The 20,534-nt window shown below is 37.2% G+C and overlaps 1 protein-coding gene across 2 annotated transcripts in view; it reads right to left on the bottom strand.

Annotated features, from left to right (window-relative positions):
* ACSS3 (acyl-CoA synthetase short chain family member 3) overlaps nucleotides 1–7,104 on the bottom strand; it is a 150,511-nt gene extending 143,407 nt beyond the window's left edge. The window contains exon 1 of one of the 2 annotated variants that reach the window (XM_039838932.1): nucleotides 6,607–7,104. In XM_039838932.1, the coding sequence (XP_039694866.1) occupies nucleotides 6,607–6,917 (311 nt within the window). In that variant the 5' untranslated portion in view covers nucleotides 6,918–7,104. The remainder of the gene's footprint in view (nucleotides 1–6,606) is intronic. The other variant, XM_039838931.1, reaches the window with a different exon arrangement.
* Between the last annotated feature and the right edge of the window lie 13,430 nt (nucleotides 7,105–20,534).

The following is a 20,534-nucleotide window of genomic DNA, read 5'->3' as shown; positions in this document are numbered from 1 at the left end:
GGCATGAACAAAGGAAAAGAAAGCCACCTTCCAGGTGGTGCTCAGAGTTTGGATTTTCCCCCAGGCCTGGTAGTGGATGGGTCACAGCTGATTGAATTTCCATTGTTCATTGATTGTGCCTTTGTCAGACAATCCATCCTTGCTTATGTAATTGCAGCATTCCTGTAGGTCCCTCTGTTCTGTTATGAGGGTTCAGGAGCATAAGAGACTGAGAAAATTAGATACAGCACGGCACCAAGCTGCTGACCTTCAGAATATAAAATAAGGCCCCTCTTTTAAAATTGGTCTTTTTGGTGAGGTTATTTTGAGGAGCTGTATTTCTAACAGGCTATTTTCATGCTGACCATGTATCTTCTTAAAATATTTTTTTTATTTATAAAAAATGATAATTTAAATTTCAAATATATCTGTACTGTGCACAGTACTATGAATAAATTCATTTAATTTAGAGTTTGTCAAAAAGGGACAAATTTGTCAACTTTAGATAAAACTCTCACCTTCAAATCATAATTAAAAATAATTATATAAAATCTGAGAAATATAAAGGGAATTTCACTGAAACTTAATAAGTTTTTTTTAAAAGATCGAATTTCCCAGTTTAATGTGGCTGAGTAATTGTTTGCCAAAAAATCAAAATTCAGTAATTAAATTACTTTCTTTTTACATAAAATCCATATTATATTTTCTTTGTTTTCCTTTGAAACAATGTCAAACTCAGAAAAATTGCAAGAATATTTTTCCCCTCTGAACCACTTACCGACATCATTCATGCCTGGTAAACCTCGGAATAACTGAACAAATATTCATTCTTTCATTCCTTTTCAACTGTCTTCTTATCTTCCCTGTCAAGCTCACAATCAAATGTTTTGCTACCTAGCTAAATAGTGCATAACAGGAACATATAGATCTGCTGGGTAGCTCTTTATTCATTCCATCTTTTAAACTTTTCTATCCTGTTTCTTCTAGTATATAAAGAAAAAAAGAAGCGAAACAAAGTTCAACTTGCAAAAACAGGGAGTCCTGTTGATGAAGAATAAGCAAAATTCCCTTTATTCCTGTTTCACAGATTTCTTCACTTCTGCCTTTAAGTATGGGTTTCTCCTAAAGTAGAGAGGAAACTAAAGAGTGAGAAACTGTTTTTGAAGTACCTCCACATGCTGTCATCCTGTGTCCTTTCCTGTCAATGTCAAATATCTCCGTGAATGTTTTTGCCTACCATCAGTTCACTCTGTAATGCACTATTCTGGCTTTGGCCCTCATCATTCTACTGACATCACATCATTAAAAGTCACTGAGGATTTCTGAGTCAAACTGATCTTTCAATCCTCAATAGCCTCAAAACATCTCTAGAACCTTTGACCTCTCTTGACTTTCCCTATTTCTATCTCTTTTCTTACTCATACTCTGACACTAAAATATCCTACTCTTCCGTCTCCTACTTCTTTGAATAAGTCTCAACCATTCTCACAATTGTTTTTTTCTTCTACTTGTTTCCAAAATTCAGTTCTTAGTATTCTACGCTTCCCTCCCGTCTCTTTTTCTTCCTCTTCCTCCCTCCATCTTCCCCAACCCCCTACCCAATAGTCATTCACCAGGCTTTAACTCTCAACTCTTTGCAATTTATAGTCAAATCTATAATTCTACATCAAGCCCTCCCGCATTTTTTAGCCCATTATCGTTAATTTCACAATCAATTCCTCCACTTGGAAATTTAACTCACATTCTTGCAGTCATCATAACTTCTTTTCCTTCTTACACCCCATGGCCAGGCAGTTACTACATCTAATTTAGCCTGGAACAGTAGCTACCCAGTTCCAGGCAAGTGTCGCCATGAGAGAATGCCCACCCATTGCTGACAGTCTGCTTTTATTCAACAGAAGCCCCAAAACTGAATTGTTAAAGAAAATTTAGATTTTAAATGAAATCTTCCCACGTTTAAATACTGACAACTAATTTTAGAAAACAAACAAAAAACCCAGCACCTGGGTCAAACGGAATCTATCTGCAGGCTTTCAGTTAGACTGTGACTTCTAGCCTGAGAAGTGAATGCAAATGCCTTGGCTTACAATTTCAAGCCTTCTAAAACCATCCTGAAACTACTTTCTGAATTCCAGTACTTGTAACTCAAAATAACCACAATAAACCAACAGGTCTATTATACTATCCTCTAAGCGCATTTGGTTCTTTCTTACCTCCATGCCTTTGTCCTGTTTGTTCCCCACACAGAAATGTTTTTCTTCTTCCTGAGTCCTATTTTATGATCCAGTTCAAACGCTACCATTTATCTGAAAACTTCCTGGACCACATTAGCTGATGGGAATATTTCTCAAAGACACTAATATCTAGTGCTGTGTGCCAGGCACAGTCTGAGATATTGTATAAGCCCCCCTCGCCCCACCATAATACTAAGAAACTGTTACTACCAATATTCTCATTTTGCAAACGAAGATATCCAGGATTGCCCAAAGTAAGCAGCTGAGCTGGGGCTCAACTCAAACATATCTTGTTCCAGTGCAAAAAGAAGAGTAAGAAATGCATGCTTTGGTTATCTGTTATATGCCAGGAGCAAAAAAAAATTCACAACCTTAATATGACACATAATACCACTCACAAAATGGCTCTCTTCTTCCATTTTTTCATAATTTCCTGATTATTCCTTAAACTCCAGCCACATTAGCCTTCTTTCAATTTCTCGAATTTACTGAGCAACTTCATATCTCAAGGCCTTTGCAAATGTAGTTTCATTGCCTGGAATGTTCTTCTCTCCTAACCATTGTATTTCATAGCATCTACTGCAACTCTAAATAAATAGTTTGGTAATCATTTATTTAATGTATGTTTCCCCTGCTGTTGTGTGGTGAGTTCTTTCACTACCTCTTTCATCATTTTTTCTGTACTATACACACAGTGAGTGAATGATTGATGTCTTTAACTTTTATCAGCCATTTTAAGACTTGGAGGGATCAAACAACCTTTATCTCATAGCTAGTAAGTAATTAAGATTTTGCATATTGAAAAACCTGCACTATTTCCATTATAGAAATGTTAACCAAACTAAAATTATTTTCTAGTAATCAGCATTTAGTTAGTCTTTTCCTTTTCAGCTTATAGTCACTGTTAATACATATTAAATTCTAAATCAAACAGTACATGAGAATCTTATCATTGAGTGTTGTTTAAATAAAAATAAACTAAAATGGGATTGCAAAGCTTTCAGAGAAAGAGATGAACTGATGACCTAAGCAGAAGAGTCAACTTCAATGGGTAATGTAAAAGTGTTTTGCCTAATCCTTCAGAGAGTGGCAGCTAGATTTCAATTTCAGGATAGGTAGAATGTCTAATTCATCAGAAGAAAATAAGCCAAACATTTATTCTGTTGTTCCAGGATTAGAGAAATTGCTAGGAATTCTAATTGCTTCACCTTTGATTGCAATTCTCCATTGAGGTCTCTATCATAGACTTTATTGCCCCAAAAGCTAGGTGTCAACAATGTGAATTAACCACCAAACTGTTAGGAAAGACATTTCTTCACAAATTCCTAAAGCATCTACATGTAATTGGGATTTGTTTTTCAAAGATTTCAGAGATTATAGTAGCAGAAATTTTATAGGGTTATTCACTACAATGGAAAGTTCCTTCAGTGTATCACCCTTAAAGATTTCTATTCCATGTTCATACTTCGGCATATGTAAACTACTATTGAGTAATCTATGCCATTGTGAAAGCTGACACGCATTACTCTTTATGTGTTGGGGCTTTGACAAGCCTATAGATTACAATCAGAGCTTACTTTCATGAAAAACAGACAAGCTTATAATAAAGGCGAAAACCTTCTTGCCTTTGGCTTCCCAAAAGGCATCAGAGATCCTGACTATATGTATGTCAGCTCCATCTAGAGAACAATTGGCTGTAGCAACTCCTCATTTTACTCGAAGACCTGGTTGTTACCCTCTCCCCTCCCCAAATCCCAGCTTCAAAGAAAATAACAAAGCTCCTTCACATCAGATTGTGCCAGAATGCACTCACCACCTCCAAAGGACATGTAGAAGCAAAAACCATCAAATCTATGTATCCTGTTATTTGGCTATCATTTTTTAAATTATGTGTCAACCCTACCCTAGACCCTAGAGATATAAAGACCAAAAAAAAAAAGAAGAAGACATTCGCTCTGCTCTTAAGTTTAGCTTCGTAGAAAATTGTTAATCAGTGAGGAGTAACTACAAATAGGTGTCCAACACGGGTAATGGATTCACATTGAAAGCAATAACTGAATGAAATTTAAAATTAGACATACGGCCTCCTACCTCTACTTCCCTCAACTCTGCTCTGCCTACCAAACTTCTTGATAAGATTGCATCACGCTGCTGATATAAATACATACTCCAAGATTTATCTCTTATTCGCTTTGATCTCTTGGGATGCTCTAAAACAGGTATGGCCACTAGATTCTAAGAGTACAAAGAGGAAGAATTCAGATTGACTAAATTCTTTAGTGCAATTTTTTTCAGTAGTGTTTGACTGTTAGTAGTGTTTGAATACTGTTATTTGACTAAACGATAGTGATCTACAATGCACTGAGTTTTTGAAAATACAAGGACCCTTTGACAAAACTTCTTTGACAAAACTTCTTTGACAAAACTTCTCATTATAAACATGTCATACACATAATTTTAGAAAATTTAGGTAAGTTAACTAGAGATTAAGAAGAAAAAACAAGTTAGAGAGAAAATCTCCAGGTCTCAAATGTCTATCTGATCCACGTTCTCTGGATTCCCCTGGGACCTCGCCAACTCCCAGCTAACCCCCTAGAAATAGATCCTTTTTCTTACATTACTACTTCCACTGTCTTATGTTTGACCCTCATTGTATTTTACTTAGAATATCCCAGTGACTTCTTAATTGAGTTCTTTGCACATGGTTTTATGGTAGGGATGGCCACAAACGATTTTGGTACTATTCTTTATGATTGATAGGTGAACACAGAACTTTTTGAGAGCACACCCTTAGGAGACACAATAATCTCTGTATTTTGATCTGAGAAATACCAGGAGAATTTCTTGCTCCTAAAATAATTGTGGTGTGAGAGTGTAAAGATAGCTATTCTTCCTCTGACATTTATAGGGCCTTTTTATTCAAGACATGGTCTTAATCCTTTATTCAGTAAATATTAATACTGTTTCTACATTTACATATGAGAAAATGGAAGCACAGAGAAGTTAAGTAACATGCCTGTGAACACACAGCCAGTAACTGTGAAAAGCAAGACTAAAACTCAGTATTCTGGTTCCAGAGACCACGTTCTTAATCATGATTCCCAAAAAGCAGGAGCCATACATTAATCATTGGTGTATACCTGGCATTTGAGTCATTGCCAGCCATGGAAAGGAGGGTGAGTCAAATACTACTAAAATAAAAAAAAAAATTTAAAAAAATTTTAAAAAATGAACTGGAAGAGGAAAGGTGCTCAGATTCTAAAGGAAAAACCATGTAAACATTTCCAAATAGGAAAGATAGGGCATCATGGCTCTGGTCGACTTGCTCTTATCTATTCTAGCTAAGTTCCCCGCCCTCAACAAGGAGATATTTGTCAAATGTAAACCTGACCCTGTTATTCCCCATCTCACTGCTGGGAATTTGGAAATGGGAATGGGAAACCTTATCACACTGTTTCTTAAACTTGTACAGGAAACGTCTTTTCCTAATAGCTGGCAGGTGACAGTAACTACACCTTTAAGGGATAGGCACATAGCGCAAACAGCAGCCACAACTCTTCTCACAGACTGTGCCTCAACCTTAATATTCTAGCAAGTTTGGCATTTATTCTACAATTTATCTGTTTATTGTAAAATAAAAATAGTGTTGATAACTACTTATAATTACAACTCTAGGAGAAAAACTTTTATTCCTACCACAATTTCTAGCACCACTTGGCCTATATGTGCATTCTTTCAGGACACTCCCATACTGCAGCTTCATATACAAAACAGGGCGCTGCTCTAATCTAAGCTAATTGGCAGGACACATAAAACTTTTCTGGACCCAGCACCTGATTCATTAGGCCCCTGTCCCACCTCTCCAGCTAACACAGTAATTCACAACCACAGTAACTATCAAATTTCAACCTGTTTTCCGCCTCCTGATCTATTTAATAATTAGGTCCTTGTAGACTTTATCCATCGTTCCAAACCTACTTAGGTGTGATTTTAATGAAGTCTTTCTTCTACCTTATTCTTCGCCACAGTGTGTGGCCACTTAACATACTTCCCTAGTTTAATAAACTGCTTACATTTGTTTACGCCGCTCTCTCCCCATACTAGGTTGTGCTGTGCTGCTCCTGGGGACAGGTCCTTGTTTTAGTCGGCTTAACACCCCCAGTGCCAAGCAGAGAGAGCCCTGCCATACAGATGAATCTCTGTCTGTAAGGAAACTGAGCTCACAGTAGATAACCGAATCCTTCAAGAGAAGAAACAGAGTTATGAAATTGGAATTAAAAAATGAAAGATCTTGGCACATCTCAATCTCGATTTTCTTTCCTAATAGAACTCCAGGTTCTCGGGGCAGGGGTCGTCGAGCAAAGAGATCAGGGGCGGCGGAGGAGTCACTCACCAGTTGGTGGAAGGGTGTCTGTTCTCTAGCGTTTTGGTCCAGGGTTTGTACCAGCTGATCTGCTCGGCGGCTTTGCCCCAGAACCTCTCAGGGTCCGCCAATGAGGCCGCGAAGTGGGTCTTGTACTCACCGCCGCCACCGCCGGAGGACAACGCGCGGCAGCCCCGGCCCCCGAGAGCGCCTCGCGGGCCGGGGGCCACGTAGGCCCTGCGGGCCTGGCCGGCTCCCCGGGCTGGAGAAGACCCGGGCAGGGGTCCCCCAAGTCCTCCGGCGCCGGTGACTTTGCGACATTGCAGCCAAGACGGCTTCATCGCCGTCAATTACTCCCACGCAGGCTGCGCGACCCGCGGTCCCCGAGTGAATTTCTCAGGCGACAACTGGGGCACTCGCGACTTCCCGGGCCAGAGGGGAGCAGGCGGGAGGCGGGGACCAACTCCGAAGTGAGCCTGGAGCCCAGGAGTTTGGACGTCACAATAGAGTCGCTGGAAAAAAACCGACCCAGAGAGGCGGGGAAGCAACAGGCTGGAATGGGCGGAGTGGGGGGTGAGGAGTGGTGACGGCGCCCTAGCGTGACTGCGGCCCTGCAAGAAATCCAAACCCTCTGTGCTTTGCCGACCTCGCGGTTCCCAGGCAAAGTGCCCTTAAACTACAGAACGTCCTCACTTCAACGAAACACAAGGACCCCTAGGATGAGAGCCATGGGCCCAACTCTCAGTTTTCAAGCAAGGAAGTTGTGCGCAGCTTCTCAGGGTTAATCTTTAGAGAGAGAGCTGGGGGAGGCGGCACCGCCTCTGGCCTGCAGCGGAAACTAGCAACCACGGGCTTTACAGCGAGGCACCTGATGTGTTCCTTTTATTTATGTATTTTTTAAAACTCAGCTCAGTCCCTGGTTATTAAAAACACGAGCGACACCACGGCAAAGACCGCTCCAGGATTTCCTGACAGCTGAGAGGGTAGGAGGGATGGAAGGAGGCTGCTCCAGCCCAAAGAGAAATGTTCTTGGGGGTGATTGGCCACTGGGGTGGGTAACCCCATCGAGATAGGGTTATCTTGCTGAGTGAACTCCCCGACAGGATCTCCCTTCCAATTTACCGCTTTGGAGTTTCTGTGCCCCGCCCCTTCTTTTTAAATGAGGGGGTAAAAAGCCAAAAGGAAGAGCTCAATAAAAATAAAATGAATCAGAAGAGGAAAAGACGAAGCGGAGGAAAATTAAAAGAGAAGAGTGGCATAAATTACTGAGTTTAACCTTCTTAAAGCTCCTTCACTTTTTTTTTATATCTTAGTGTAATTTGGACGTGGTCTCATTTGCCTTAGTATCATGCCAAATACATTCTGTTTTGGTGTGGCGTTATTTGCAGTTTTAAAAGTAAAGATGTATATTTCCAAATCTGAAGTGAGAAATAGAGGAATGGCCCTGGCCCTAGGAAAAATCGTAAACTTGAGAAGTTGTAAACAGATTATTCTTCAGGAAAAGAATGATGTGGAGGTAAAGGTTAAACAGAACAGATAAATCTAATGCAATAGAGGGGAAAAAAAAGTCTTTAAATAACTACCTTTCAACTGAGAAGCAAGGCACAAGACTTTTTCCTGACACCTGTACCCTACTTTATTCCTTCCAAAGATCTCAAATCAAATGTTTTCTAATAGCAACACACTTGTCACCAGAGAAAATTACAAAGACTTTTAAGCTCCTGGCCCCCTCCTTTCCTCTGCCCAGTTACTTAATGCTACTTTCTGGCATACAAGATCTCCTGACTCCAAATTATCTATTGTGTTACAATGATGTCAACTTCAGTTATTTGCTTAACAAATATATAAGCACCTACACAGCAAGGTTGTGGTTTGTTGGAGAAGCTATGAAGGAAGAAAGTAGACATAGGCACCTACTGTGTGTACACATCGTGCCCCCACTTTCAAAGATGTTAGCATCTGTGATTCTCAAAGGAATATCAAGAAGTGGGGACTATAATCCCCATGTTTACAAATGGAGCTTGAGAGAGGTTAACTTACTCAAGGCCATGCAACTACCAAGCAGAAGGTCAAGATTCAAACCCTGTCAAGGCTGGGCACTTGGCAGCTCAAGCACTAAAGTCCACATGTGTCATGATACCAATCACCACTTCAAGGTAGAGGGCTTGCTCATAGACAATCCACTTCACTCCTGTCACTTACCGCATACTATGCAGATATGATCATTTTCTCTCTGTACTAAGACTTGAAAAAGATGGGGAATCTGACTCCAAATCTATGATTTTGGCACCAGGCTGATTAGGAATAGGAAGATATTCCTATTTAAAAGAAATATTTTAGACTTCCAATAAAATATGACAAGTTGAATACCCAGATCTATTTCTCTAATCCTAGAAATATTACTGAAAGAGTCAAAGAGGAGTGGTGGTGGTGGTGTTAGTAATAACCTACAAGGACAAAGAGAACAGAAGAAAACAAATGAGAGAAGGGAAAGAAGGCAGATTTGTGGTCTGTGACTTAAAAGCGGTGGGGGGAGGGCGGGAGGGGAAGAGAGCTGAATTTAACTGCTTTTAGAGGCAAAAAGGGTTTTCTCCTCAGAAACCTGGAATGTCTCAGGATTTGGAGGTCCTGGGTTCTTCTCAAGGTTTAAAATGAAGCTTAAGGGCTTAAAAACAAAAGGATTAATTAAAAGATTATATGAAGCGAAGTTAGACCCCCACATTGCCCATCCTATTGAAAACATTTTCTCTGTACACAGTAGTCCACAGGGGGCCTGAAACCTACATATGCAATGTTTTTCAATAGACAGATACTTTTTCACTTAAAGGAAGCACTTTCAGGTTTCTCTTTGGCACATCCAAATTGCCAGAATCACTGCTTGTGTGCTTTAGGGCCATTAAGTAAAATAAGGATTACTTTAATACAAACACTGCGATACCACCAGTCCTGACAACCAAGAGGACTACTAAATGACGAAGGGAAAGGGCACGCATACGCCATGAACCTGCTGTACAAAGATTTATTCACATCCCGAGCAGGATGGAGCTGGATGGAGTTGGATGGACTGATGCCATCATGATATTTAAAATATCTCACATTTAAAATGTATGAATTGTTCGTTTCTGGAATTTTCTATGTAATATTTTTGGACTACAGGTAACTAAAACTGCAAAAAGCAAAACCATGGATAAGGGGGAACTACTGTACATTGACTTGTTTTAAGCAATTGTACAAAATTGATTGTTGATGTAAGTTTCATTACCAGCCAAGGGACGAGCATGACTGAAGGCACAGCCCAGCAAAGGCAAGAGTACAGTATACAGGTAGAAGAAGAGTGGGCTGTAAGACTAGAAACTTTTATTGGAGCTGGATGGGGCATTGCACAATAGTGTCAAATGCAGGCTGAAGCCTGAGAACAGACCATTGGCATTTAAATTAAGTCACTAAGAGCTTGTTACCTGGTCACTAAGAATATGAAAAGCTTAAAAACATTAGCCATTGAGTCTCAGTTTGAATCCTCGTACTTATTAGGGGGTAAAACTCAGAAAATATATTAGTTTCTCTACACCATAATTTTCGTATTTGTATTCTGAGGCTGATGCTTCACAGGATTGCCACAGTTTAAGTATATGTAAATTGCTTAGTGTCAGGGCAGTAGCAAATCAGACTAATTTAGGAGAGCAGCAAAGTTTTTGAACGAACGACCAAACCAAAAATTCAACCCAAAAAATCTTCAGCTTCATTACCATACTTAACATTTTTTAATCAGAAAATTTCTAAAGAAATTACTTTAATTTAAATATGCATGTACATCTATACTATCTCAAAAAATAAAATTACAGTTTTAACTAATCTGGGGACAGGTGATAACAATTTTTTTGTAACCACACACAAACTTCATTTCTTTAATATAGTTTTTTTTCTATGTTCAAACTGGTTTTACCTAGATAATGGTATTGTGACTTGCTTGCTTTTATTTTCTGTCCTTATCCTCTGTATGCCTGATCCTTTTTAAAATTATTAAGCCTATGATATAAGACTAACCAAGCCTCAGGTCTATAATCATGAGGACAATATGTTTCATTTGAACTTTAGACTAAGGATAACATCTTGGCCTTAGACATGTTTCAGCCCCAGGTGCATAGAGGCAGAACCACCCTACCAGCCATGGAACCATCCATGGGACCAGACTAGGCAGGATGGCACCATGGCTGGTTCTGGATCTGGACACAATGATCAATTATCTCATTCCTCTCCAACTATCCAATCAATAGCACTCACCCACCCCAACTCCCTTAGCTTCCATGACTACTGATTTTTCCCTATGTAATCTGCACTCCGGAGACATCCAGGGAGCCAAGTCTTTGAGCCAGGTCTATCTGTGGGACTTGCAACTCCCTAAAATAAATTCTTATTTTCTTTGCTGCTGTTGCAGAAAAGTTCCAAAATCAGACCATCGAGAAACCAAGCAGAACTTGGAGAATTGGAGAACTCAGATTTATTATGCCCACCAGGGGTGCCAGAGGAGCTAGCGCTCTGAAGATCTGGGCCCGGAGCTCAGCTGCAACATTCCTAATATAGACCCTTTTTGGCACAGGCTAATTGGTTAATTTGTCCTCAGATGGTTGCGAAGCGATAGGAGCTGCTAGGTTGTTGGTAGTTACAAAGGGCAGAAGTTGCTATGAGTTACTGGCAGTTACAAAGTGTTACAAAGCACAGGAGTTGCTAGTGGGTACAAACAGTTACATTTGTTGCTTAGACAGATCAAACAAAAGGGAAGGTGAGTCTTTAGTCAATGTCGAGTACAGCCCATGCAGCAAGCATATTTTCAGAAGCAGAACAGAGAGCTGATTAGCCTTTTGAATGAAAATTCCTCTTCACTGCAAAACCTTCACATATCTCTTCTTTGGCAGGCAGACTCTTTATTTATAACTCTATATAGATATAGTTTATTTCTCTATAACAATATGTTGCTTATTCCATTGAAACATATCAATCTAGTATAAGCAAACGCATCATATTTGAAAGAATGGGAAACTGCTATTGGTTATTTAACTTTATTTTTGTCCTTTTTATTTTTTGGTATTGTTGTTTTATAACAACAAATTTCAAATAATATTACTGGACTCTGCCAGACTATTCCAGTTACAGGAATCTCCTCCTGGCATGTGTGTGCATGTGTGTAAAATGTGTAAATGTGTAAAATGTGTGTGTTTAAAATGACTAATATCTGCTTTCTTCTCTAACATCTCTAAAGTACATTCCTTTATCTCTTCTCAGTGAGCTAATATAACAGCTTGCTAACCCAAATCCTTTTCTGCAGGTTGGTCTCCCTCCTATCATTCAATTAATCAAGTATTTATTGAGTGCCTCATACCATGCTCAGCAAGATTCCAGGAACACAAAGAATAATTTAAAATAACTAAGAGACCATCTCTGTTTTCAGGGAGCTCATAGTCTGTGCAGGAGGAAAACAAGTCAACAAATCCCATGTAGTTTGTTAGGCCTTTTAGAGGTAAATGAAAATGCAATAGTGGAGGATCAAGGAAAGGAATGGAAAATGCTGTGTTCAAGGCAAAAGGAATCATTCTAAAGCATAAATCAATTGTTGCACTCTCTTGCTTAAAATCTGTCAATGACTCACTACATCCTGAGTGAAAAGCCCAAAGCCCCTGGCACAGACCTTTGATTTTCATTTGGTATCTATTCTGCTCCCCTAGGGGGCATTTAGAAGTGAGTAGTGTACTCTTATCTATTGCTGTCTAATAAATTATACCCTAACTTAGCAGTTTAAAACCACAAATGTTTATTATATCATAAGAGCTTCTGTGGACCAGGAGTCAGGATGGTTAGCTGTGTAGTGCTGGCTCTAATGAGAACAGTCAGGCTATTGGTCAGGACTACTGTTATCTGAATGGGCAGGAGAATCTGGTCCATGGTCACTCTATGTGGCTGTTGACAGAAGGCTTCAGTTCCATAGGTGTGTTCAGAGGACAGGGCAGTTGGCTTTCCTCAGAATGACATGAATAATTGGTGTGTGTGTGTGTGTGTGTGTGTGTGTGTGTGTGTGCACCTGTAGTGTGTGGTGTGTGTGTGTGTATGAGAGAAAAAGAGAGAGACTCCACAATCTTTTATAACCCAATCTCTGAAGAGCAATTTATCATTTCTGCTTTGTGCTTGCTATTGGTCACACAGACTTTAGTACAATGTGGGAGGAGACTATACAAGGGTGTGAATAACAAGAATCTGGATGATTGGGGACCATCTTGGGTGGCTGGCTACAAAAAGTGAGGATACATTTGGTTTGTCGTAATGACTACCATGGGCAGGGGCCAAGGATATTCAAGTCTTCTAGAAGAAAGAAGTGTAGCCCCCTCACCAGGTTACCAACAGCATTGTCAAATAGCTCTTCTGTACTTCATATACACTACCTTTTCCCACATGCACATGCCTGTGTTCTATCTGTGTCTGGATTCTAACTTTTTCCTGTAAAATCCAATTCTTTTTGATCTCCACAAATCTTCCTTCTGGCTGCAGTGCCTTCTTCACCTTGGCAATCTTTCAAAACATCTCTTCAGGACTTAGTACAACTATCTTCATCTCCTGGATGCATCCCCTGATCACATTAAGCCGACGAGCCCTTGCTATTCTATGCCCTATTCATATCTTTGTTATAGCACTATTATACAGCTGTAATTACTCCTTTACCAACCCTTCTCCCCAAAAGACTATGAGCCCCTGAACAACTCTGTTAGTCTTAGTTTAGTTTCAGTGTCTCATACCTTACACAGTCTCTGCACATAATAAACACTTCTTAATACAAATTAGTTGAGTGAATACCAAATTAGCAGCATATTGTTTGTTTATGTACATGTATGTATAAGGATGGTGCCATTTAAGAGAGAATTGCAGACTGTAAAAGCTTGAGGACAACTGACCTACTCTGTTTCAACCCAGTCTCTGCTTGTTCCATTCGTTTTTTATTAAGGTACAAATATGGCCTTCATATAAAAATTCACATCTCAGAATAACTTTTTAAAGATAAATTCTCTCTCTCTCTCTCTCTCTGTTACACACACACACACACACACACACAACACACACACATGCACCACTCAATTACTCATGTCACTTTGGGAAAAGCCAGCTGCCCTGTCCTCTGAACAGCCCTATGCAACTGAAGCATCCTGACAACAGCCACATGAGTGACCATGGACTAGACTTTTCTGTCCATTCAGATGACAAAAGAATAACCAAAAATTATATTTTCATAGATCATGTCTATAAATTTAGGAGGTAGTACCTGATTAAAACACTTATCTTTCAGAAAATATTCATGTTAAAGAGTTTAAGATCTTTTATAAATCAATAAAAAATAATTCTGCCTCATTCTTTGCTAGACCTAATGATGTTTACACGAGAGTGGGTAGATACAGAATATGATATCCTAGCACATTATAACAATAAATCAACATTATTTTAGATAAGGATGTAAGCTATGATGAAAATCAAACAAAGTAAAGAGTGAGTGAGGTGATATTAGGAGGTGATATTTAAACTAAGACCTAAATTATAGGAAGAAATTGTAATGTGAATATCTGGGAGAAGAGAACGTTAGAGGGACAGAAGAATCAATAAGTGAAAGGTCTCTGATTGAAATAAGCTTAGCATATATGGGAGTTAGAAAGTTAACAAGTGTTGTTGAAGCACTTTAAAAGATTGAGAGGTGCAGTCAGTATGAGAGATAAGAGGAGCTAGATCATCAAGGACCCTATAGACTTTGGAAAGGAGTTTGATTTTACTCTAAATGCGAGTTGAAAGGGATTGGATGGATTTCAAAAACAGAAGTGATACCTGATCTACCTTTATAAAGTTTTGGGGTTTTGACCCTCCTGTTCTGGTTTTTACTGTAACCATTAACTCCTGAATCTGACATCTATGACAAAAGACCTTCAAAGTATCCAAAAGTAGAGGTGGCTTGAGTTTGCTAATGGTGCACTGTCTCTTTTATCTACAATGTTAACATTACATGGGACTTCGGTGCTGAGTTTCACCTTGACTGGAGTTTAGAAAGCCTTTTCTTCTAGACTATATTTTCTTTTTAGCAGTTGGCAAAACAGGCACTTAATTCTTCAATCACTCTCAGTCTTTGCTAACTCCCTTTTCAGGTCCATTGCGGAGCTATAAGGAAATTTCACCCTCTTCCCCAAAAAAAAAAAATCAAACAAACAACAAGTACCTATTACTTCAACATCTCAAACCCCATTCTGGGCTTCTTAAGACTCAAGAATAATTATTTATATTGAGTAATTAAGTCCCATTTCTCCCATAAACAATACAATTTTAACATAGCCAAATAATGTCAAATATTCCTTGTGAATTCACCGTCATAACTGATCATTGTTTTCTAAACAGGAGTACACTCAATGTCTATTCTAGACCCAAGACTTCCAACCTGCTTAAGAAAGGTCTTAACCTTAGATAAAAGATCAGTCACTTTAAAAATATTTTTCATCCCTTTCCTCAAAAGACATCCTCCTCAATATTATCTAAACCATGATTTTTTTCTATGTAAGTTCTTTGTGATGGAAAATATTAAAAACAAAAGAGCCACCTTGTATAAACAAGTAAAGAGGCAGAGGCTCAGTTAAGTGTATGCCTCCTTTATGCTTTGTCCTCCTAGAATTAGATACTAGGAATTGAACTAAGTCTTTACTTCTGTCTTTGAGCAACACTGTTTTGAATGACACTTAGACCACAATCAATATTTGGAATAAAGATTCAGCTTAAAAATATAAAAATAATCTTAAATGTGAACATTTATTCTTTTCAGGATAAACGATAATAGGAAAGTAGCTAAATTTTGCCCCTATATACTTTTTATCTACCCTTAAAAACATGAACCAAGAGGCAAATGAACAAAATTTGAAGTGCACACTTAGAAAATACTTCTGGTAAAACACATGTGGGAGCATTGATAGTGAACATGTGTAACTAACATTTATCCAAGAGGAAAATAGAGAAAAAAAAATTAAAAACATTTAAAGTTATATAATTTTTTTCCACTCAGAGAGCTTAAGTGAGATAATGCACATAAAGAACTTGGTACAGTGCTTAATTCATAGCAGTAGATGGATGGTCATTTCCACTGATTCATTCAACATGTATTTATTAGACACCAGGTATATGCCAGGCATTCTGTTGACTAATAGGAATACAACAGGAGCAAGCTCCTTGTTGTCATGGAACCTAGTTTAGTAACAAGGAGAGAAAATTAAGCAATTACAAGAAAATATTGTAGAAGTGTGGGAGTACACGATCATTCTTAAAAATGGTGGTGAGGGAGGTAAGCCAGAGAAAGCTTCGTGGAGATAAATTTTAAGATTAGAAGTGCAGGGATAGGTAGAGGGCAGGAAACAAGGTTTAAGAGTGTTCTGGACAGAGGAAACATAAAAATAGCCTTAGAATTTTTTCAGAGATTCAGATGGGCATATGCTTTTCTCATCTTCATTTTTAGTCATTTTCTTTATGTCTGGTTCTCACTTCCCTCTGTTTATACACATTTTTTCATTTTGCTAAATCATTCTTTACTTATTTGCTTGAATGTTTCCCCCTCAGCCTTCAGATTTCTCTTTGTGCATTGCTTCTTCCAGGAGACTTTTTCTAAGTATGCTTCTCCTCTCCTCTCCTCATACCTTCTTTCACTTTCTTGGCCCTTAGCACACTTTATTCTCTGCTCAAATAAATTGTAACTTGTGAGCTTACCTTTGTATCCATGATATATAGCATAGTACTGTTACATACTAGGTACTATGTAACAAACATAAATGTTTGTTGGAGACTATCTGATTTGCCAAATTGACTTAATGTGTGAGTGACAAAACTCATACATACACAAACACACACATAGAAAGAAAAGAAAGAAAGAAAGAAAGAAAGAAAGAAAGAAAGAAAGAAAGAAAGAAAGAAAGAAAGAAAGAAAGAAAAGAAGGAAAAAGAAAGAAGGAAAGAAAGAAAGAAAGAAAGAAAAAGAAAGAAAGAAAGAAAGAAGGAAAGAAAGAAGGAAAGAGAGAGACAGAGAACAAAAAAGCTCAAGAAATGCATTTAAAAAAGAAGAAAGAGCAAGACACTGCGTTGATTCATTTACCACAGTGCTTATAGTTTACTACTCATTATTATTATCTTACTTAAGTCTCACAAAACTTTGCTAAATCCATATAATTATCCCTATTTTATATGCAAGAAATTTAAAGCTCAGAAAAATTGATGTCTTGTTGAAGACTAAACTGATAGTATGTAGAAGTGCTTGGATTAGAAACAAATCAGAAATTGTAAGATTTTTAGAGTAATGTGCAAATACAAAAATATTTTTTAAATGTGAGGAAGAAGATAGATATTGGATAGACTTATTTATATTGATATTTGAAGTGAAACGATAAGGGCACTCTAATAGTAGAATAAACTTTGCTGAAATTCAGCAGTTTTATTGACATAAAAATTGTATTTTTTTAATGCTTGAATATTTGTGGGTAAAAATATTGTGGATTAACTAGTTTTGGGCAAAACATACATTTTTCTGCTTGAGACATGTGATCATGATTTATTACATTATGGGAAAGCTGAGAGCTGAAAATTTAGCTCTAGATATCTTAGATCTGCAGATAAACAAAGAGCATTTTGGACCAGTAGTATCTGCCTAATTTCTCTTGAAGAAAAAAGTATTATTAGTAGTGAAAATTTAAAAATTAAATCTCAAATGTCTTTAATACAGCATCGATTAACATAAATTAGAAGTGACACCACAGAAGCTTGAGTTACTAGAATTTTGAGAGAAAAAAACACTTAAAGTTCTCGATATAAGTGTTTTGAAAATATAAAGCAATGGGCCAGGCTTTAACAACTAGTAAATAATAGAATAGAAGGTTGAAGAATATGTACAAAACAGATACAGTTGAATGCAATAAGATATAACATTAGCAGGGTTTGAGTGATGTTTCTTGTTAGAGCTTGTCATCATAAGATTTATATCTTATTACCCATAAATGTAGTAATCTGTTTGCAAGATTTCCTATGAGATTTTAGTTTTTCTGATGTTATTTTTATTATTAGCTTCAAGATTTTGAGGCTTGTTTACTTGGGTGTTATGAAAAACTGTACTTAATACAGTGAATTTTTTTTTTTTAGGAAATTAAATTTAAAAACATTAAAATTTAACCTGCCGGCAATTATTTAATTGATCTTGTTATAAGTAACTCAATTTCTTTACAATAGAATTAAGTCAATATGTATGCAAGATTGATCAGTCTCATAGTTAGAAATTAACAAATATAATTAAATTAAAATAGTATGTGAATATAACAGAAACATTTGCAAAAACAATGTCATTGCCATATCAGCAGAAATCTGAATTTAAACAGTCTTCTGAATTTCTTTAGAGGATTGGCAGAGCCCAACCAGTTGTCAATCAATACCTATGTTCTCTTCTTTTTTAGTTCACTGCTCAACTGCATTTCTAGCCCCTGCTTATGAGGTGGGGCCAAGAGTCCAAGTGCTGGCCCATTAATGCGGGCGTGAATGTTGTGTGCTGTCCTAGTCTGGTCCCTAAACCCTTAGACAACATGCTACAGAATCCTGTAGAAGAATTCAAGAACTTTGAAGATAGGGGAGTTACTCATTAGGAACCTAGGTTAATAAAGAACGAAGTCTACCACCTCCTGGGGTGGATGTGACTAAATGTGATGTGAGTGAGTAATAAATCTCTATTGTGTTAAGCCATTGAGGTATAAGTATAGTTTGTTACAATAGATAGCCTGTATAATAGAGAGGAAATGGGGAAAACCCTAAACTTGTCTCATGCTTTCCTCTCTTAAATATCACCCTTGCTGAATATTTAATTATCATTATTATGCACCAATTGATCTAAATAAAGGTGATTTTGACTTGAATATTGCTGGGAAATCTATTTATCAATTGCTTCCAGCATTTTTACAGTAAGAAATGTGAGTTTAAATTAGAAGTATACAGTGCTTACCATTAGAACCAAAATATTCCCCCATTGTCTCATAAAACAGTGAAATACTTTTGTTCATGTTCAGTAATATTTTCTTTTCCCAGATGCTCCATATTTTCTGCTAACATATTTCTACTGGACAATTTCCTATCAGTAAAAGAACACTTTAAGCTTCTCAGGAGTCCAACTTAATGAAAATCTATATTGGTAGTTAAAATTCATTTTATCAAATTATATCATGAAATGCTCATTCCAATTAGAGTTAATCCTCATCTTACTTCACCTTATAAAATCAATATATTTTTTGCTTCTATTAGAAAACCAAAATTATATGCTAGCTACCAGACTAATTAGTTTTTATCAACATAAAGTTTCTCACTCTTTAATTGCACAGAAAAAGTTTGATCATGATGGCTAACAAAAGTAATACAATTATTTCTGAAGTATTCTGTATTATTTTTATTTAATTATACCAGAACCCAAAAATCAGAATTACAAGGAGTCTCCACTATTCTGAAATAGCATTTTTGGCTTACTGATTTTATGAGTGAATAAAATGTTTCTCTTAATTCATTCAACTTAAGAGAAAGTGAGCATTTTACATTACTTTATATTTTTCATTTTACAGATGAAAAAATTGAGATTCAGAGAGGAAAGGTAACTTGCCCAAGGATCCACAGCTTATAAATGGGAAGCTGCAATTTGACCCAGATGAGATTGGCTCATGTGGCCTAAACTCTTAATGTCTAAGTCTATTAACCAGAATGTCTTAGACTCGAGAACTTGCAGACTGTTGAGAATGTATCTGTAGATCCTTAAGGGTCTATGGAACCTAGGAAGAGAACTACTACAATTAACGACTAAATGCAGACTTACTATGTCATATCTTGATCTAATAAAACTATAAACTAATTTACATAGAAATTACAAGGCAGTTGCATAATGATAAAAGAATATATCAGATTATCTAAAACATGTGTGTATATATATACATATGTACACACACACACACACACACACACACACACACACATATATATGCATATCTATCAATTCGTCCATTGATTCATCTGTTTATTAAAGAGTCCAGACTTGATTGAATACAAATAAAGAGTTTTAGTTTTCTCCAAATACTGCCTTTACAATACTCTTTGGAGCAGCCTTTAAACCTAGGTGTGCAAACCATTATAACAGCAAGACTTTAAAAAGGAATAAAGGAGCAAAGAGGATCTAAAGAGTATCAATTTCCACATGCTCAATTTCATATGCGTTCTTTGCTAAGACATGTTGCTGAGAGTGAATCAGCAGAAGAAATTTAAAGGCAGGTTCCTCCCTTCTACCTCCCTCTCCCCGTGCCTTCTATTCTGCTTCACAAAAGAAAGGCATACACTTCAAAAATCCATTCCACCATCAAACAAAGTAACTTCAAAATATTGGTGTAAGAAAACAAATCATGTTTGGTAAAAACCAAGGAAATATCATTTTAAGACTTATGTCGCTCCTTGTCCTATAGATATTTCTGTTAGAGGTGAAAAACAGGCATTTAAAGCAGATTGGTATTGATAATTATCATTTAAAGACCTCACCTCTTCCATTTTCCCACTACTGTCAAGGAATGCTTCAATTTTGAAGGAGTTCCACAAGAGCAAAGCAAATAACATATAGGTAAGAAATATTAAATATTGAAAACAGCTTATTTCATGAACTTAAATATTATTTAAATCTTAATATTCATCCTTGAAACATGTCATTAGATAAAAAGAAAAGCTTTGAAATGTTGAAGAAGTACAGGTTAATAAAATAAAAATTGAAATATTTTTTGAGACAAAACTTTTCGAGATACACTAGATAAAACTTATGGATAAAATTTTTATGATTTCTTTCAGATTGTGGTATGCATTATTCAACAAAGTAGTTAAAAACTTTTATCAATCACACCATAAAATAC

This window comes from Pteropus medius, unplaced genomic scaffold (assembly GCF_902729225.1).
Source record: "Pteropus medius unplaced genomic scaffold, Ma_sr-lr_union100, whole genome shotgun sequence".
NCBI classification, from domain to species: domain Eukaryota; kingdom Metazoa; phylum Chordata; class Mammalia; order Chiroptera; family Pteropodidae; genus Pteropus; species Pteropus medius.
This window is presented reverse-complemented; position numbering and strand designations above follow the sequence as displayed.